Here is a 19,291-nt window from a genome sequence, read left to right on the forward strand (position 1 = left end):
GGCTCAGCTGTGGAAGGCAAATGACACTGAAACACCAAACAGGAGCAGCCAACAATAACAATAGTGGCTCGTGGCGAGCCTACAGCCAAGTGATTAATATGTGTGGCTAGAATAGGAAACAATTAAAAAAAACGAAAATGTAAGAATCATGAAACTTGGTGACGCTTGGATGCAGGGCTCTATCATATGTGTCGTGAGTGATCCTTGATTGCTAATAGCACCACCAGGACAAGCTAGCTTCGCAAAACTCTCATTTGGGCTTCTGCAGCGAAAGATGGCCGCCAAACATATCAGCTTCTTAAAGATGTACATGTCCAAACCTAAAATCATGTTTATGAGATAGCACATGTGTTTTTGATTATTATTTAAATAAACTTTTGTTTAACCGATTTAAATGTTTACACCTCTATATAATACTCACTGGGGCTTTAAAAAGTGCATAAAAATAAAATGAGACTTACACCAGTCTTACAAGTTTTTCCTGTTTTCATTGCGCTCATATTTAAGCTTTTACAAGTACTCTTTTTTTGTGGAACCACACATACCAAAGCAGCTACATCATGTGTCTTTCATTTATTCAACTTGTAGCACTTTACGATAAACATCCATTTATGAGCTGTATCTCCATTGATGACAATAGAGTGGTAATGAACTTGCATTTGCATTCTACAAATGGGTTATTTGGGGGGGGGGAAGAAAAGAATCCCGCCTGTAGTCTGTACAGCCCTTTGAGACTTCTTGTGATAAGGGCTATACAAATAAACTTGACTTGACCAAACTAAATCCAAGAGAGCTTCTTGTTAAGATGGGGATGATGAGTCCATGTATCCATGTGATAAATACAACCTGGTGACATGTGGCGCCCCCTGCAGACTCACGTCGTAGCTTTATGCTCGTGATGATATCAGTCTTGGGTCCGAAGACAGAATTTTACAACAAAAAATATTACTTATCTCCACCCTGCACATTTTCTCATGAAAATGTGGTGACAGTTCATGGATGGTCAGAAGGAAAAACAAAATTCTTGTTTGGTTGTAAACTCTGGCTAACATTTCAAACCTGGATCGATCGATCAGACTTAGAAGACGGAGATGAGCGCAAAAACGCCATAGAGAAGTGCACAAGGGTAGGCCACCAGCAGCTGCTGCCCGTCCATGGCAAGCGCCGAGATGAAGATTTTGGAAGCAGACAAGCTGCACCAGCCGATGATGCTGGCCGTCAGGACGATTCCCATCAGACCCCTGGAGACCACAGGCAGATTTTATCACCAGGGACGCACAATAATTGTACCAATAGGTAGGATGTCAAAGTTATCGACCCAATAGAAAACAAAACAAAACAATAATGAGTCACTTGATACCAGACTACAATATTCCATCAGCTGACACTAATGGTAGGAAAGATTCTAAGCTTGTCCGTCCCTTAATATGATATACAGTGATACCTCTTTATAAAAGCACCTCTAAACATAAGTTTTATTTGAAAAAAGCATCTCGCTCCGTGTACGACTGAAGCAAAATCATAAGCAATCCCAGAGAATACCACTAGAGACTGCTCACGACAGCTTACCGCCAGGAAGAGTTGGACCCAGTTTGAGCATTTTAACTACTAAAGGCAATTTAAAAAAAATGTGCTTTAAAAATATTCAGTGAGTATAATCATTTAAAGTTACAGTAACTTTCATTTTAAGTGTACAGTAAGTACTTAGGTATCATCATCAGTCTCTTGATCTCATACCCGTCAACCTCAGCCAATTCCTGTCTGTATTAATGGTTGCGATTGAATTTAATAGTCTTTGATCTCAACGTGGTGAAGGATTTTATACATTTGAGTATAAAGGATTTTATACGATTAAATACAAGTTACCTTTATCGAGTGCAATGAAGACTTTCACTGAGTGAGCTTTAGGTGACGCCGTTCCAAATGCGGAATGTTTTGGCTGGGGAATTTTGATAACAGGGCTCTGACGAAGGACGTCGGGCATTGTTATGATAAACACTTGCATTACATTCTAAATGAGTCTATTCTTACAAAGTTTTCAGGTTACGAAGCTACTCCCAGAACGAATTAAATTCGTAAGTAGAGGTATCACAGTGGTGCAATTTTTCCCTCATTAAGCAATAATAAACCCTACAAACACAACGCAACATCTATGCTTTCAGTGAGAGACAAACTATGCAGAATACCGCGAGAATATTAGCAATCTACGTTGTCGTCAGCTACCGTTGACCATGGCGATCCATTTTAGTGCTGAAATGGGCAAAACGAGATCAGTCTGACAAAAAAAGTTTTTCTTTTAATTTCCTGTAAAAAAAAGTTATATGGCCTACACAACTTGAAATGAAAAAAACAAAACGCATGAAATACGTAAAAATGTATATGTTGATAGGTGAGCAATATCAGTCACACCCTCCAGCAAAACTAGATTGGTCTAACTAAAAATAGGCGGGGGGGATAAAATACGGGAGAACATATACATTGAAAGCCATTCGATTTCCACCTTCTCCTACAAATCATTTATATTTTCCTCATTTGAATGTATTTAAATTTGATGCAGAAGTAGCAGCACAACTTGGTCATGTCTCCTCTCTACCTCTTAATGAGCATTAGTCACTAGAAAGCAATAATCAATAATCAGTCGCATGTTTCAAAATGTCTACTTCTAATAATTTTTATGTTTCTCATTATCTTTTGATTTTCTATAAAGTAGTAGCAAAACTTATCAAAAACTTCTTAGTGATATCTTTTCTCTACCTCTTCATAATGTGTGCTAGAAAACGGGGAGCTCAGTTAGAATCAGTCGCATTGAATGGGCGACTGAACATAAACAAATACATTGTTTCGTTTAGCGTGTTCGTGCGTGAATACAGATCTCCTTGATTAAGATTGACAAAAGCCTGATGAATTCTGCAAACAAGTGTCTTGATTGTGATACAATCGGTTACTTCTCTGTACTAAAAATACACAAAGTGTAAGTGTACACATTAAAATGCTTACTACCCCTTTATGAAATCATTGTTGCCATGAATTTGCTAAGGCAACATTAAGCATTGTACTACTTGTATAATGTTTAGAAATGATGTATTTTGACATCATGAACACACCAGTAATCCTATGCACTTAACTGCAATATAATAATAAAAAATGCTCACTGTAACGAGAAGAGGACTCCGAAGCTGGAAAGGACGATCATGGGAAGGAGGCAGTAGCCCAAAACGCTAGCCACGCATCCGAACGAGACGCCCGTCATACTCATCAGGTTGAGCAGGCAGTACATGGCCAGGCAGCCAATGGCGCTAATGCCGTACACGTAGCCGAACTGGATCTTGCCGGCCTGTGGATGAAGAGAAATGGTTTACTGTATTTTGGGCACTGTAAAACGCACTGGATTATAAGGTAAGATGTAGATTATAAGGTAAAATGTAAGGTGCATCAGAATATAATTCACATAAAATTGAGACCAGACTAAGAGCTACAGTGTGCATGGATGTATAATATAGGGCCTTTTTATACACTTATGGTATGTATTAATGCAAAGATTGACCAGTCAGCAAGTGTCTAAAAACGTTATATGCAACAGAAATCCAACCCGAGTAGTGGCGGTGAGAGCGCTGACACGTTACCCCAAGACCACCAGCGGTACAGATGACACATCAAACGGCATTAGAGGTTGTCTCATTATCAGACTATTTTAACTCACGGTGCCAGAAACACTGATTTGCATAGTAAATTCAGATGGGTTTAACAGTCCATCCACTTCTTCACCTGTGGATCAATAACGTCTTGGTTCATTATGCATAAGTGCGTAAAATAGCTTGCAGTGTGTTTTTAAGAAAGACTTTCTGTTTTCACCATTCACTTACATTTATTGGTGAAGTAAGGAGACTATTTAACCTATAAGAATGCACTCTGCAAGTCAGTGTTCTTGGGAGAGTGAGTAAAAATAGTATGTTATTGAGAAAAGGGCTAATGCCGTATCGTATGTCATCTGTACCATTAAGGGTCAGCACTCTCACCAGCAAAACTTAAGTTCGATTCCAGTTGCATACAATGTTAATCAAGTTTGGTCAGTGAAGCTTATCAATTGATCAATAATCGCACAATTATTGCACAAAAATGGTGGTGTACTGTAAAACTATGGTAAAGCAAACCTACAATTACTGTATGCAATGCCAATTTTTTCCCACTGTATTCTGGTTATACAAGGCAAACTGGGTTATAAGGCACACTTTTATATTCCTGATCAAATTTGTGTTTTTAGGTGAGCCTTTCAGTCTGAAAGATACGGCACTACTACTGTATTTGTAGATTATTAAAATAAAAAAATACAGTTGCCAATTGAAATCGCAAACTGCTACTGAGAATGTTTACCAAGAGAAGCGTTGCACCAAACGCCAAGCAGAAGACCATGGGGCCGGCCAGGTCAGTCTCGTTCATAATACTGCCGTCTGCTACCTTCAGAGGATGGAGGACCGTCAGTGTCTTCTGCCAGATGTGGTCAAAATTGATGCCCAATTCTGAAAAAAATGAAACAAAAACTTAAAAAAAAAAAAACACCATGTTAAAAACCTCAAAGAGAATCATTAACACATGCCAGAAAATCATCAGCTGCTTTGTACCCAGACTTGAGGACACCAACATTTTTTTTCTTCAAAATCTATTATGACATGTTTAACCTGGGGTGTCACTTTCTAATCAAAGACTTTTCAAATTATAAGTCAAATAATCTGATTTTTTTTTTATTTCTTAAATTTTGCATAGAGCCGATTTATTCCTGTGGAACACAGTCAAACAAGAAAATGGTACGATTAAAAAAAAGACATATTTTATTCAACATACTGTGGATTCGTACAAAATTTAAATAAAACTACACTATCACCAGACATAATCCAATGAGTAAACCTCTTTCTATTTTAGGGACCGGCAAATAAATAATACATTAAAATCAAGTAAACATGTGTATCCCTGTAAAACAAGAACAGGCTCATTAGCAGCAGTAGAAGAGTCAATAAAACAAATGTGTGCATTTTGTGAAGTAAATTCAGTGGTCAACAAAAAGTCTGTAACTAAAGTGCCTAAAGGGACAATGTGTACATTAAAATCCTCCTAGTGGTACCAATTTTTTATCCAGTACAAAAAAATATTAATTTGAACACTGGGCAAAAATACTTGAACTATCATGCCAATGATAAGTTTAAAAAAAATAATAATCGATAAGTAGTTGAAAAATAAGTCGAAAAATGTGTATTTTCTTTGACACCCTGGAATCCCTTCTTGGATCAGAGCCTTGATCTCCCGGCATCCTGCCGCCACGCTCTGCTGTGTATAACTGGCCCTGTCTTGCAATAGACAGCACAGTGCCATGTAATGATCAAGTATTACACAAAGGACGTTAAACGGTTGTCAACAATTTGAAATCAAACAATTTTAACAACTGATGTTTTTAACATTTTAAAAACTCACACTTGTTCTTTGGACGGCATGCATTTAATTGCAAATATGTTTGTCAGTCTGCACAGTCTAGCACAACACTCAATTGGTAAAATCTACAATGTATGTCATCAAAGCTGTATTGGCTTGAATGTTACTTGAATCTTATAGAGTTAGACTCCGTTTCGTTCAACTGTTCGACTTGCTCTATAAATGTTCGTGCATCACCGAGCTACTGCCATGATATGCAAAGTCTGCTTTGCAAACTTTGTAAGTACAGATGCTGCCCTACTTACGAACGAGATAAGTTCCGGACGAACGTTTGTACGTTGAATTTGTTCGTAAGTTGTTTCAGTGCTATATTTTGCATGTTTAAAGTTTGTATAAGTATGTTTAAGGCTTGTATAAGTAACCTGTATTGTTTGGTACTCAAAAATAAACATTTCATAAAATAATATGCTGTATAAAAGTTGAGTTTAACATACTTTTGCAAGATGTGCTTCAAGAGGTCCTCTTCCTTGGTCAAAAGTGGACAAAAAAGTGGTCTGACCATTTTCTCAACCGCACAAAGCTTCCTTATTCCACTTTCGTTTGAAAAAAAACAGCTCGCCTCTTCTGTACACTTTACACCAACCATATTGAATGGATGCACGAGATATCAAACAATAAAAACAGCAAGGTTTTTAGCGCGCTAGAGATACAGTACACGTTGTACTGTATGTTTACACATCTCAAAAAAGGAGGCAGATTTTTTTTATTCCGGGTTGATGCTGGGTGAGCTCTCACAGCGCCACACGCCGGTTATGGCGGAAAGAAGCACTACAGTAATGTCCTGTACTCGGAAAAAGGTGCATAATGCAAAATCTAACTTGCAGCAATGTCCAATTATTTTTCGACATCCCGAAAAAAAAGTTCGCATCTACTGTTTTTCGTAAGTCGAATGGTCGGAATTAGGGGAGCGTCTGTAGTCTTTTTATTCACCGTATCCTAAGTAAAATACTCCCAAACGTTTAACATTTTGGTACGCATACTTGAAATTTATGCTACCATTTCAGTATGTTTATGTTACCGCTCGAGATATGAGCAACTGTTAGCAGAGATTATATTAATGTAGAGATGCCTCACTCTGCTGGACAAACAAGTCTGGCGACGATTTTCATTATCAATTTTTGCGGACAACATCGAGAAATTGTTACAGCTCTAGTAAATAATGCACACTATGTTTTTAATTGTTTATTTAATTAACGAGAATGAAGAAAATTCAGATCTATAACTTCCCTGCCCAGTGAAATTACCTTCCAATAGCGGCGGCTCATCGTCAAAACTGTTGCCGTACATGGATTGCGTCGGGGACGGGCTGTAAGTCTGCGTGGGCTGGAAGATTTGGCCTGTGTAAGGCTGCTGAGGCTGCATCATTCCTGGGGCAGGGTAGCCCATTTGCTGCGAGTAGTCGTATTGACTGTACTGTCTGGGGGGAGGATGGTTAGAAGGTTAGAACAGTAAGAATACTCCAAAGTAATATCAAAGGTATCAATTATAAAACTAAATCCATCCATGTAAGGCTTTGTAATCCAGTCTCCTGAACAAAAGGTTTTTAAAAAGTTCTCCAAATAAAAGACAATATTTTAGGTATCACACTTGTCTCCAGAGTCCCTTTGTGACCGCTCTCACGGAGGGAAATATATTTTCGAAAAAGATTACGTACTCCATTTGCACATCCAAATAATGTAATTGTTATTTTAAATATACAGGGTATTTTAAGAAATTGCATATCTTTTAAGATGTTACTATCACAGAAAGTACACGATTAAGGCAAATTAAATTAAAAAGTATTAAAGTTGAAGATTATAAAATCCAAAAGCAGGCGGGTTATGTGAACTATGCACTCAGCCTGAGTAATACAGCTCCTGACAAACACGCTGAAGCATATTTTAGGTATCAGACTCCAGCAGATTACTATGTCTTTATTTATACAAATCATCAGCGTGAGTTAGTGCAGGAAATAAGTATATTTATTCTAATAATAAATATTAACATTCAAAGGATTTAAAATTGCACTGTTTTCATGGCGCATTTTTCTGTATTGGCTATTTGTATTTTTCACGCATCACATCTTTTTATAAAGATAATTTAAAAAATGCCAAAACAGTTTGTTGTTTTGGTGCCACTCCTGTCCCCGTTTTTTTGTGCCCCTACTCCTCATCCATAAAATATATATATTCATAAGACATTGTGTACTGCAATGTGCACATTCAAATCATGTAAATATCTATTTTTATTACTTATTAATAGTGCATTTTCTCTGTATTTGCATTTTTAAAAAATAACTATCAAGATGTTTCTCAAATGTCATACAAAAGAAAACACTTGTTGGAAATTTAGTGCTTAAAAATGGGGGAATAATATATTACTTTGCTTTAAAATCCAATTTGATGTACTGGTCCATCATAAAAAAAGTGTAGATAGAGATACAACATGTACATATAAATGTCTGCATCCATATTTATATAGAAAACTAGGATACCATTTTTCCTCATGAATTGCCAAGGTATTGGATAAACACTGTGTCGGCAGATACACAAAAAAAATCAAATCAACCATTCTTTTATGTTGTGGTCTGGCTGTTCTGCCAAAAAATATGCCAAACGTTTGCCCACCCCTGGTCTGAATATCGCTTTGTATTTTCCATTTTCTACCTAATTTCTTGCATATAATAAAGTAATGCTTCACTCTATAGTGTTGCTTACTTACTTGTTATATTGGTTTTCATTGCCATAGCCAGCCTGGTTTTGGTCATCTACACTGTAACTCGACTGGTAGAAGTCCGTGTTAAAGTTGTCAAACCCAGACATTGCTCACTGTCGAAAGGAACAACATACAGGATATTATTTCTGCGAAGCTGAAACACAAAAAAACATTTTCTGCATAGTTTTTGTACAGTTAACCCTGGCTATAACGTGCTTCACTTTTCACTGATTATCATCATGCATTATGTTCCTGAATCTGTATGGTTAAACAGTCTCTGACAATAAAGATGAAAATCGTTATTACTGTACTTTTCTTTTTTAAACCAATGCTTGAACACAAGAAAGGCATTTTCTAAGTATATATTACAGCATTTAATAGTATAATAATTTTTAAAATGGATTTTTACTTAAAGATTTTGCCTATCAAGAGTTCTTTTTGGAACACAACCCAGACAATAAACTAGGGTTCACTGTATTAACATGGTAGTATTTATAGACTACCCTATGTTGTAAGTGCATCGGAAAATAGTGCGATGCAAATTAGCAGCAACATTTTGAAAAAATAAGAATAAAATCAAATAAATGATTATATTTGTGTCCTTGTTAAGGGTGGTGATGCCTCCAAAGTAGAAACTTTCTCTGAGCTAATAAAAAAAGAATTGGGATTGAATATTCCAAGCAAAGATTTCAGAAAGTTTTCAAATCAGGGCTCGTACACTTTTTTCATGGCCAAATTCAAGCACTTTTTGTGGACTTTAAAAGCCATCTTTTGTCTCTACAGTACCATCAAAAGAAAAGATTTAGTGTGAAAAGTGAGTTTGCGGAGTCACAAATATATCTGCGATTTGCATACCTGTATGTGATTTTTAATCTTTATCAAGTCTTATGTTTTTTAGATCTTGAATGCATATTTCTTGTTGAGACTATTTCCCATCAACAAGGTGTTTGGGAAAAATACTTATATTATTAGTTGGAGGAAGGTATTACTTTTACAATTTACCACTAGGTTAATTTTCTTACACTGCCCATATACATATGTCTATAACTGATAGGTAATCCTAACAGAATTACACATTCTAGTGCTGTGTTTGGGCATAGCATGCACCTGTCCTCTTGGGTGTGACCCTTAGGGGCCGATGACACCTCATAAGTGTCAATGCAACACAAACTAATGCCAGGTGCAGTTCATCCTGAGGGGAGAAATGCAATTGCAATGCGAAGCTAGTAGAGAGCAATGCCACCGTCATTTCTATGCAGACCTGTTGGGGAACATGGTAAAACCTCAAGCATTTACAATTACTTCACCTAATACGGAGGCACTTTTCAATCTTTGGAACCTCAACATTAGAATTTGAGCAATTTAAAGTATTTCAAGCACTCGTCCGAAACACAATTAAATCTAAAATAAAACAAATCATCGCTTGATTCCAGCAATAGTAAACACATTCGAGTTGCATCAGTAACAGTAACGAGTTAAGCTAAGTTAGCAAAACAAATTAACCAGGAGAGCTATCTTTAAACAACCCAAATTTTATTAAAATGTATGCATATCATATCCATTTAGCATTCAAGTTTATTATCTTAACTTATCTTAAGTAATAACTTAAATAAACAAGACGTGTTTATGTTGTCATACATTGTCCCGTTAACTCGACTAGCTAGTCTTTTGTCTTTACGTGCGCAGTTAAAGAGCATTTAGATACTAAAACCTGAAACCAAAGGTACAGTTTCATTTTAGAATATTATTAGAAACTTTATTAAACAAATTAAGTGAATTAAATAACTAAAAACCTTACCCTCGGAGTTTGACAATCCACGCAGGGGACTGCCAGTTTGCAAGCGGCTGCTACGTGTCAGGAGAGGGGCGATCACTTTCAGGATATGACGTGACAAAACTGAAGAAAAAAAAAGTCATCGTGTAAACTGTAGCGACGCTCACAGGCGAATATTGGTATTGGACGGGATTACTTAGAATAACAATACAATTGCTATTATTCAGAGTTATGAAAATAATAATTATATGAATATTTATTTTTCTGCATGCTAATGTTCAGTATATTTGTTTTGTTTAGCTGAGTTACTGTAAAAAATCATCCATATCATCATCATCATCATCCATAGGGAAGTGTGAATTTCCCTACGGGGATGAATAAAGTATCTATCTATCTATCTATCTATCTATCTATCTATCTATCTATCTATCTATCTATCTATCTATCTATCTATCTATCTATCTATCTATCTATCTATCTATCTATCTATCTATCTATCTATCTATCTATCTATCTATCTATCTATCTATCTATCTATCTATCTATCTATCTATCTATCTATCTATCTATCCATCCATCCATCCATCCATCCATCCATCCATCCATCCATCTATCTATCTATCTATCTATCTATCTATCTATCTATCTATCTATCTATCTATCTATCTATCTATCTATCTATCTATCTATCTATCTATCTATCTATCTATCTATCTATCTATCTATCTATCTATCTATCTATCCATCTATCTATCTATCTATCTATCTATCTATCTATCTATCTATCATCGAGTAGCGCAAGGAAATACATTTAAATTATTTGGTTTGATAACGCTGTTTAAGATTGCACTGAGGAAAAAGCAATTTAATTTACAATGTATTTCAAATAAAAACAACAGCACAATGATTACCAATAATTTGATAATTAGAATTTTGAATTGTTGACAGTTTTGATAGGTATTTCAATTTAATCAGCAACTCTTCAATTAAGGAAAAAAATCACATATTACCAACTTCTCATCTCATCTCATCTCATTAGCCGTACCGCTTATCCTCATTAGGGTCACGGGGGGGGCTGGAGCCCATCCCAGCCATCTTCGGGCAGTGGGCAGGGGACACCCTGAACTGGTTGCCTGCCAATCGCAGGGCACACGGGGACAGACAACTCATTCGCTCATTCACACCTAGGGACAATTTGGACCGGCCAATTCACCTGAAATGCATGTTTTTGGAATGTGGGAGGAAACCGGAGTGCCCGGGGGAAACCCACGCAAGCACGGGGAGAACATACAAACTCTGCACAGAAAGTCTGGAGCTGGATTTGAACCCACGACAGGTTCCCATGACATGAACTTTGCCGCACAAGCGCTAACCACTGCGCCGCCGTGCTGCCCATATTACCAACTTCTTCTGAATAATTATTTCCACACGTTAGTAAGAGGCGGCAACTATGAAAACACAAATAAACAAAAAAACAAGAGTTTTAAAAAAATGTTTTAAAACAAAATTATCATATTTATTAACTTGAGTATTTTAATATTAGGTCCGCACATCCGTCTAAAACAGGGGTGTCAATCAGGCGGCCCACGGGCTGGATCAGTCCTGCTAAGCGATTGAATCCGGCCCGCAAGACAACGCTGAGGAAGGCGCAAGAGAAAAATGAGTTGCAGGTTGAAATATGTTCACTTGATGTTGCCAAAGCCAGGTGCCTCTCACAAACGCTGTACTTGTATTTCTCTCTCTCTCTCTCGCTCTCTCTCTTTCTTTCTTTCTCTCTGTCTCTCACTCTCTTTCTCTTCCTCCCTTTTTCTCTCACTCTCTATCTCTATGTCTCTCTTTCACGCTCTCTGTCTCTCTTTTATTCTTTCTTTGTTCCTCTTTGTCTGTTTCTCTCTCTGTGTCTTTTTGCCTTCTTTTGCTCTCTTTTCCTTTTTTCATTTTCTCTCTCTTTTCTCTCTCTTGCTTTCCCCTTCTCTCTTTCTCACATTCTCTCTTTCTCCCCTTCTCTCTTTCTCTCCTTCTCTTTTATCTTCCTCTCTCTTTCTTTCTTTCTTTCTATTTCCCTTTGGATTTCTCTCCCCCTCTCTCTCTCTCTCTCTCTCTTTATCTCCCTCTCTCACTATTTCTCTTTTTTCTCATTTGTTTCTCACATTCTCTTTCTCTCTCTCCTTCTCTCTCTCTTGGCCCCATTCTCTCTTTCTTTGTCTCACACTCTCTCCATCTTTTTCTCTTATTTGTTCCTCTTTCATTTTCTTTCTCTCTAATCCGAGATAATGTTTGTTCTATCGTGTGGCCCTCGAGTTAAAATGAGTTTGACACCCCTGGTCCAAAAGTTTAAAAAAATCATACCGAAACATCTGAATTTTATGGTTATTTGGTATTAATCCAGACCTTTTGTGTCAAACTCACAGCCCACTGGCCAAACGTGGCTCGCCACATTATTTGATGTGGCCAAAATGAAGCCCCATAAAGCAAAGAATATGCTCCACACACGCACACTTAGAGCAAGATGATTCATTACCTCGACTATGCCATCATGTGGACAGAAGAATGTATAACATGCTTGTGTAAACTACGATATGAATACAAAAAATATATATTTGAAGAGTGTATTAAGACTGTATCATGACTTGTTCTGTGTGGCTTTGTGCATATGCAACAAGTGAAAAAATGAGGCATGATGAAATGCTTAGTAATTTTTATTTAAAATCAATATATTTTCCAAAGGTTTTGGACTGGGGCGCTTTCTTTTTTGCAGAGAATTCTACCTGTCTTTGGAAAAACGTGGTACTGATGAAGCAGTGGTGCATAGATGTGTGATAGTTTGTAAAGAATTGTGAGTGCATATGTCTGTGATTCCCAATACTGAAGGAGACTTTCAAATCTGGGAACGTTTCTTCCTGGTTTTTATTTAGAACCACACTCAAAGCTAGCGAATCATTTCCTGAATTGGTCACATGGTACACCCGCAGGGCTTCAAATGTCACTGCTTACGTCATTAACACACATATTGACTTATGGTTCATGAACCACTCATCTAAAATACCTGGCAGAGCTTCAGGGATTCAAACTGAGGAGCAGATCAGTACATGTGGGACAATGGTGAAAGAAACACAAGAGAAAAGTGAGCGTCAAACGATGACCTACAGTTTTAATGTTCTAGTGTTCAATATTTGACCACTAGATGGCACTGTTGTCTGATACGAATGAAAACCAGTGCCCCAGCAAGCAACGACACGGCAGACAAACATGGGGGTGACTTAAGTAGGGATTCCACTAATGTAAGAGAAATACAAATTTCTCAATCTATGTTTTTTTATTTTGTTTTAATAAAAAATAACATTGGTAGGATAGTTCATGTATTTCTGCCTGATACTCAAATCAATGTTTTGTTTACTGAATGAAAGTTTTTGTACCACTAAGAAGCACTAACTATTACACACTGTCCTGTTAAATATGTCACTGGATGTCACCACCGCCATTCATTTTCTAGTCTGGCCCTCGTAGGATCATTTTTTTTTCTACCATGTGGCCCCTGAGCTAAAGGAGTTTGACATCCCAGATCTACACAATTCTGTGGATTATTTGGTTTATCTGTCACGGTTGCCCATTTCCCTCACTTGGCCCCGCCTGTTTGGCGCCAGCTGCGACTCGTTGCCTGATTGGGTTCCCTCCTATTTAAGCTCAGTGCTCTCACTCACCCTTTGTCAGTCCGTCAACAAACCTCTGCACCCGCAAGACGTGTGTTTTGACTCTGTCCGGTATACTGCTTGTGAATGCGGTCTGGTATCTATCCCATCTGTTTCGTCATGTATCTTGCTACAGACTACGGTATCCAGTAGCGATTCCGCCTGTCTCATCCTGTCCGATATCCTGCGCCAGTCTCCAGTATCCGGTATCGATCCTATCTGTCTCGTCCTGTCTGATATCTGATTCCAGTCTCTAGTATCTGGTATCGATCCTGGCTGTTCCGTCCTGTCCAGTATCGACCCCACCTGTCCGGTATCTGCTCGTGTATCTGGTGTCGATCTCATCAGCCTCTGGCTTCCTGGTTTTCCACGCCAGACTTCTGTCTTACTTCTTCCGCCCTGCGATCGCCGAATCACTGGCGTTTGTGTTCACGCGCATGACTGCCCCATTCCCGTAAAATAAAGCTTGTGTGAAAACGTTACACATCTGGGTCCTCCTCCTGGTCTGGTTCTGACATTATCTATCAAGCTAACTGTAGAAAGTGTGATAAATGTCAATTTTATGATAATCTGCCATTTGTATAGGGGTGTGTAGACATTTAGAAAAGTATGCATGTTTACAATGCGCACAAGTATCATTTTCTGTGATTGAAAAATTTAATTTCCTTTTTTTGCCTTTTACAAGGTTTGCACACCTTTTTCGTGGCCAAATTCAAGCACCCTTTTGAGGCCGTACAAACTAATGCCAGCTGCTGTGTATAATAAATGCAATGGCAAAGAGAAGCCACATTTATAAGCAGGCTTGTTAGAAACATGGCAACAATTTGAAGCATTTATAAGTAGTTTACTTAAAATGTAGGTACCTTTCAATCCTTGAAAACACAACATTAAAATTCAAGCATTTCGAAATATTTAAGCACCCGTACAAACTCTAAATAATTATCGGGCGGATAGTGATCGAACTGGTTATTGCACGTCAGTTTAGATTATTTCTAAGGAATCAGTGTGTACTACAGAGACTCGAAGAGACCCAACTGCAACATTTTTCTTTTATTTATTTTTTGAAAAAGTCTTTTGCGAGGTTTTCGTTTTTTAGGGTAACCGTAGACTCAAGGTGGCCAACGAATATGTCAGCTAGTTATGTAAATTAAGATGATTGTTTTTCTAATGAATATAGCTTCTTTTTACCGCTGGGAGGCATGAAATAATATACAATGTCTCTTTAAAAAATGCAGTAAAAATATTTTTTAGGAAGTATAGTTTCTTTTTATTCTCAAAGCATTTAAAAGATGAGAAAATAATTGCTTATTTTAAGTAAAAACGTATTTTCTGGTTTTACCACTAATTAAGATAAAAAATAATACGGAATAATAAATATTCAAATATGAAAATCTGCAATTACAAAAGTATTTTTATACCAGTTTTCCACTTTATGTATGTTTATAAAAGCGTGGCCTGTAGGGGGCTGTGGTGCTTCATAGGAGAATACCGTACAAACTCATGCCAGCTATCGTTATTAACCAGGCAAGAATTGTAATGGCAAAACAAAACCACCAGGGAGTAGTGATACTGAATATTTTGGGGAATTATTGTTTTTTTTTTTGTTCTCAAATCATTTACAAGATGAGAAAAAAATTGCTTATTTTAAGAAAAACACACATTTTCTGGTTTTACCACTAATTAAGATAATAAGATAATATGGAACAATACATATTCAAATTGGAAAATCTGCAGTTACAATAATAAATATCTTATGCCAATTTTCCTCTTTACATATGTTTAGAAAAGTGTGGCCTTTAGGGGGCTGTTGCGCTTCATAGGAGAATGCCGCACAAACTAATGTCAGCTACCGTTAATAACAAGGCAAGAATTGTAATGGCAAAGTGAAACCACCAGTGAGTAGTGTTACTGAAGATTTTTGGGATTTATTGTTTTTTTCGTTCTCAAATCATTTACAAGATGAGAAAAGAATTGGTTATTTTAAGAAAAACACGTATTTTCTGTTTTTTCCACTAATTAAGATAATAGAATAATATGAAATAATAAATATTCAAATTGGAAAATCTGCAGTTACAAAAATACAAATGTTATGCCAAATTTCCACTTTACATATGTTTAGAAAAGCGTGGCCTATAGGGGGCTGTGCCGTACAAACTAATGCCAGCTACCGTTAATAACGAGGCAAGAATTGTAATGGCAAAGCTAAACCACCAGGGAGTGGTGTCGGCGTCATTTTTAAGCAGACCTGTTGAGAAACATGGCATTTACAAGCACTTTAACAACAATTCAAGCACTTTTGAATCCAAAAACATTTTAATTCAAATGCTGTCAAGGATTTTAAGCTCCCGTACAAACCCAGCTTTTGCTCAATGCAAAGGAACCAGATTCATCCCTTAATTAAACCCCCTCTCCCAAACAACACAGAATATTGTGTTCTTCATTTCCTCTAACACTTTTTAATCATCCCCCACTCGAGTAGGGTGCCTTACATCTTCCTAACGAACATAATAAAAAGAAAAATTGAAAAGAACTGCAGAGGGTAATTGAATTTAGGGCTCATAATTGCCTCCTTTTGTGACACGGCAGCTCTCATCCCATCTGCATGAATGTATTTAAATATTGAATTTCTTTTATTATGGCGAGCCCTCTTTTTCTACGTGTTCTCAGTTAAGATTCGGCTCTCCGGATCAAGTAGTGAGCAGTTTTATGATCAATTGCCAGGGTTTCTTTTGTGTCTAATCTGCCGACATCTTGACAGCCGGCGGCCATGTTTGCTCATATTTCCGGAGAGCGTTTACACTCGACTCTGTCGCTGCCGCACAACTCATAAATTAGTAGAGATCATCTGGTACCGGCTGGGTTTTTTTCATCGAGTGCTCAAACTAAAACTAGCCATGCACAAGATTTTTTGCACGAAGAAAAGAGTCGGCGATACAGTACAGTATGTTTTGTACTGTATGTATCGTTATGGGTCCCAGGGCTTGAAGTAATGCTAAAGGAAGAAGTAAAATATACTTTATAAGATGCTAAAATGAGAAGCAAAATCTAATTTATAAGATGCTATGGGGAGAAGCCAAATCTAATTTATAAGATGCTAAAGAGGGAAGCCAAATCTGATTTATAAGATGCTAAAGGGTGAACCAACATGTATTTTATTAAGATGCGAAAGGAAGAAGCAAAATATAATTTAAAAGATGCTAAAGGGAGAAGCAAAATCTAATTCATAAGATGCTAAAGGGTGAAGCAAACTATCATTTATAAGATGCTAAACGGAGAAGCAAATTGTAATTTACAAGATGCAAAAGGGAGAGGTAAAATATGACTTATAATATGCTAAAGGGAGAAGCAAAATCTAATTTATAAGATGCTAAAGGGAGAAGCAAAATGTAATTTATAAGATGCTAAAGGAAGAAGCAAACTATCATTTATAAGATGCTAAAGGGAGAAGCAAAATGTAATTTACAAGATGCAAAAGAGAGAAGTAAAATATGACTTATAATATGCTAAAGGGAGGAGCAAAAAGTAGTTTATAAGATGTCAGTGCAGCAGTTAATGGCTATCCAGCTAGTTTTTCATTTCTCACTATTTTAAATGGTCTGCGTTTATATAGCGCTTTTCAAGTCAATGAAGACCGGCTTATTCGGCTCAGCTCACTACAAGAAACCGGCTCTTTCGGGTCCTAAACGGCTCTTCAGGTTGTTTTTGCTTCTTTAATCCCAACATGACCAAATATTATGTAAAATTATGCACAAAATGACTTAAAGGAATGGGGGAATAGAACAAAAAAGAAAAAAACACCAAAATGAAAAAGTAGTGAAAAGCTGAGAAAAAAAGAAACAAAAGGAAGAGAAAAAAGAAAGAAAAATGTAGAAAAAAAACAGAAAAGAAAGAAATGTAGGAAAAAAAGTAAATAGAGAACAAAAAGAAAAAAGTAACAGCTCAGAAAAAATAAACACAATGAGATTTTTTTTTAAGGAATTAAAAAAAAAGTAGAAAAAAAACACAGAAAAAAGAAGAAAAAGTTTGTGTTGCATTCAAATAATTTCCAATGATATCAAGTGAATCTTGTTGCCAACATTGTACTTCCACTAAAAATGTGATTAAGTACAGTTCTGTATCTTACAACCGACTAAATAAGCCCCCAAAAATGTTAATATTATGCGACAAAATATGTCAGGAAATAAAAAATGGATATCTTGTGAAAGAACTGTAAGAACAAACGTCGTTTGTAGGCCGTACAACCTTTGCAATAGTACATGAGTCAATTCATTCAAAAGAGAAAAATAATTTTGCATTGCCGGAAACTCAGCAAAATGTAACTTGATGTCAAGTTTTGGACATGTTTGATAATTAATTATCTTGCCACACTTGGGATTATGGTTGCTCACTGTTGTTTCAAGCGTTGCTCACCGACTTTGTGTGAACGCTCAGACCCGTGGAAAATCAGAGGGAACATTGCTTATAACCCATCCCGGTGATGCTTGGAGATGTAAAGTGGCGTCTCATCTCCATTTTTTTGGCATCCACACCAAATGAACACTCGAGACAAGCTCGTCCGTTGCTGTAAATCTGCGATATTCCTCCTCCATGAATTCCTCCCACCCGACTGTTCCCTCAGCAGCGCCCCCCGCCCCCACACTGAAAATCGAATCAGGCTGACAAATGGACTTTTTTTCCTCCGTGATGGAATAAATGACAGGATGTGAGAAAGAATGACACTTATTATCGGGACTTCTCAGAACAATTGATTTTTTTTATAACTTGATAGCACAGTGGAACAATCACGGCTGACTTTTTTCTTTTTTTATCGATTTATCAGTAAGCTACTGTGTTTATTTCCTTAAAATGTGCCGTCCCTTCTCAAGGTTTCTTCATTTACCTCATGTTGAGGTTTTTAGTTTTTCCTTTTTGCATTAGTCTGTGATCTGTGCAGCCCTTTGAGACTCCTTGTGATTAAGGGCGTCGCAAATAAACATGACTTGACTTGACTTAAATATTTTCTCTATTAAATATGTGTTTACCAATGCCCAAGTGAGTTCAAAGATCCCTCATGCTTTATTTCCCATTGCACCTATCTGCTTTTATCTTACTTTTAGCAAAGCTATTCGGGGTGAAACACATTCTCTTTGAGGAATGGGGCCTCGTTCCCCCAGGTTTTCTGTATTTTTAAGTATAGCATTAAAATGCTAAAAGTAATAAGAGGGCTTTTTTTAAGTAGAGTCTAAATCCCAACCCAACCCCCAAAAAATGAAGTCGCAGGTTCCATTCCCGGGTCCTCCGTGTCAAAGTGTCCTTGGGCAGGACACTGAATCCCTAGCCCCCGATATGAAACTGCTATCGGATGAGTGAATATGTGTGAATGGGTAAGTGTGAAGCACATTGTAAAGCGCTTTGGGAGGTCTTCAGTGACTTCAAAAGTGCAATATAAATGCATACCATTTACATTTACAATAGTTTATTTGAGTGCCTCTTTGAAATGCACGTACTTGCATCATGAATGAGCTGACAGAGGCTGCAATGATGATAATTTTATTAGGGGGGCTGGAGTAGGAGCATTTGGAGTTTGCATTTTGGTATTATAAGTGTGGCAAGGAGCAGCACGGCGGCTGAGTGGTTAACGCATCGGCGGCACAGAGCCTTCCTGTGTGGAGTT

At 37.2% G+C, this 19,291-nt stretch overlaps 1 protein-coding gene across 1 annotated transcript; it reads right to left on the reverse strand.

Moving 5' to 3' along the window:
* Window positions 1-685: 685 nt before the first annotated feature.
* On the reverse strand, window positions 686-10,085 carry yipf5 (Yip1 domain family, member 5). The gene is made up of 6 exons (XM_088320907.1): window positions 9,974-10,085; window positions 8,182-8,288; window positions 6,726-6,898; window positions 4,372-4,517; window positions 3,153-3,334; window positions 686-1,241 (listed from the first exon to the last, which is right to left on the reverse strand). The coding sequence occupies exons 2-6, from the start codon at window positions 8,280-8,282 to the stop codon at window positions 1,079-1,081; spliced, it is 765 nt and encodes a 254-aa protein (XP_088177033.1). The 5' UTR covers window positions 8,283-8,288; window positions 9,974-10,085; the 3' UTR covers window positions 686-1,078.
* Between the last annotated feature and the right edge of the window lie 9,206 nt (window positions 10,086-19,291).

This window comes from Urocampus carinirostris, chromosome 17 (genome assembly GCF_059441175.1).
Source record: "Urocampus carinirostris isolate Australia breed hairy pipefish chromosome 17, RoL_Ucar_1.0, whole genome shotgun sequence".
NCBI lineage: Eukaryota > Metazoa > Chordata > Actinopteri > Syngnathiformes > Syngnathidae > Urocampus > Urocampus carinirostris.

Coding starts and splice junctions, on each gene's coding strand:
- yipf5 (XM_088320907.1), bottom strand. CDS start 8,282: ATGTCTGGGTTTGACAACTTTAACACGGACTTCTACCAGTCGAGTTAC. Junction 3,335..4,371: donor TTGGTGCAACGCTTCTCTTG/GTAAACATTCTC, acceptor CTTCATCCACAG/GCCGGCAAGATCCAGTTCGG. Junction 1,242..3,152: donor GGAGTCCTCTTCTCGTTACA/GTGAGCATTTTT, acceptor TGTGGTCTCCAG/GGGTCTGATGGGAATCGTCC.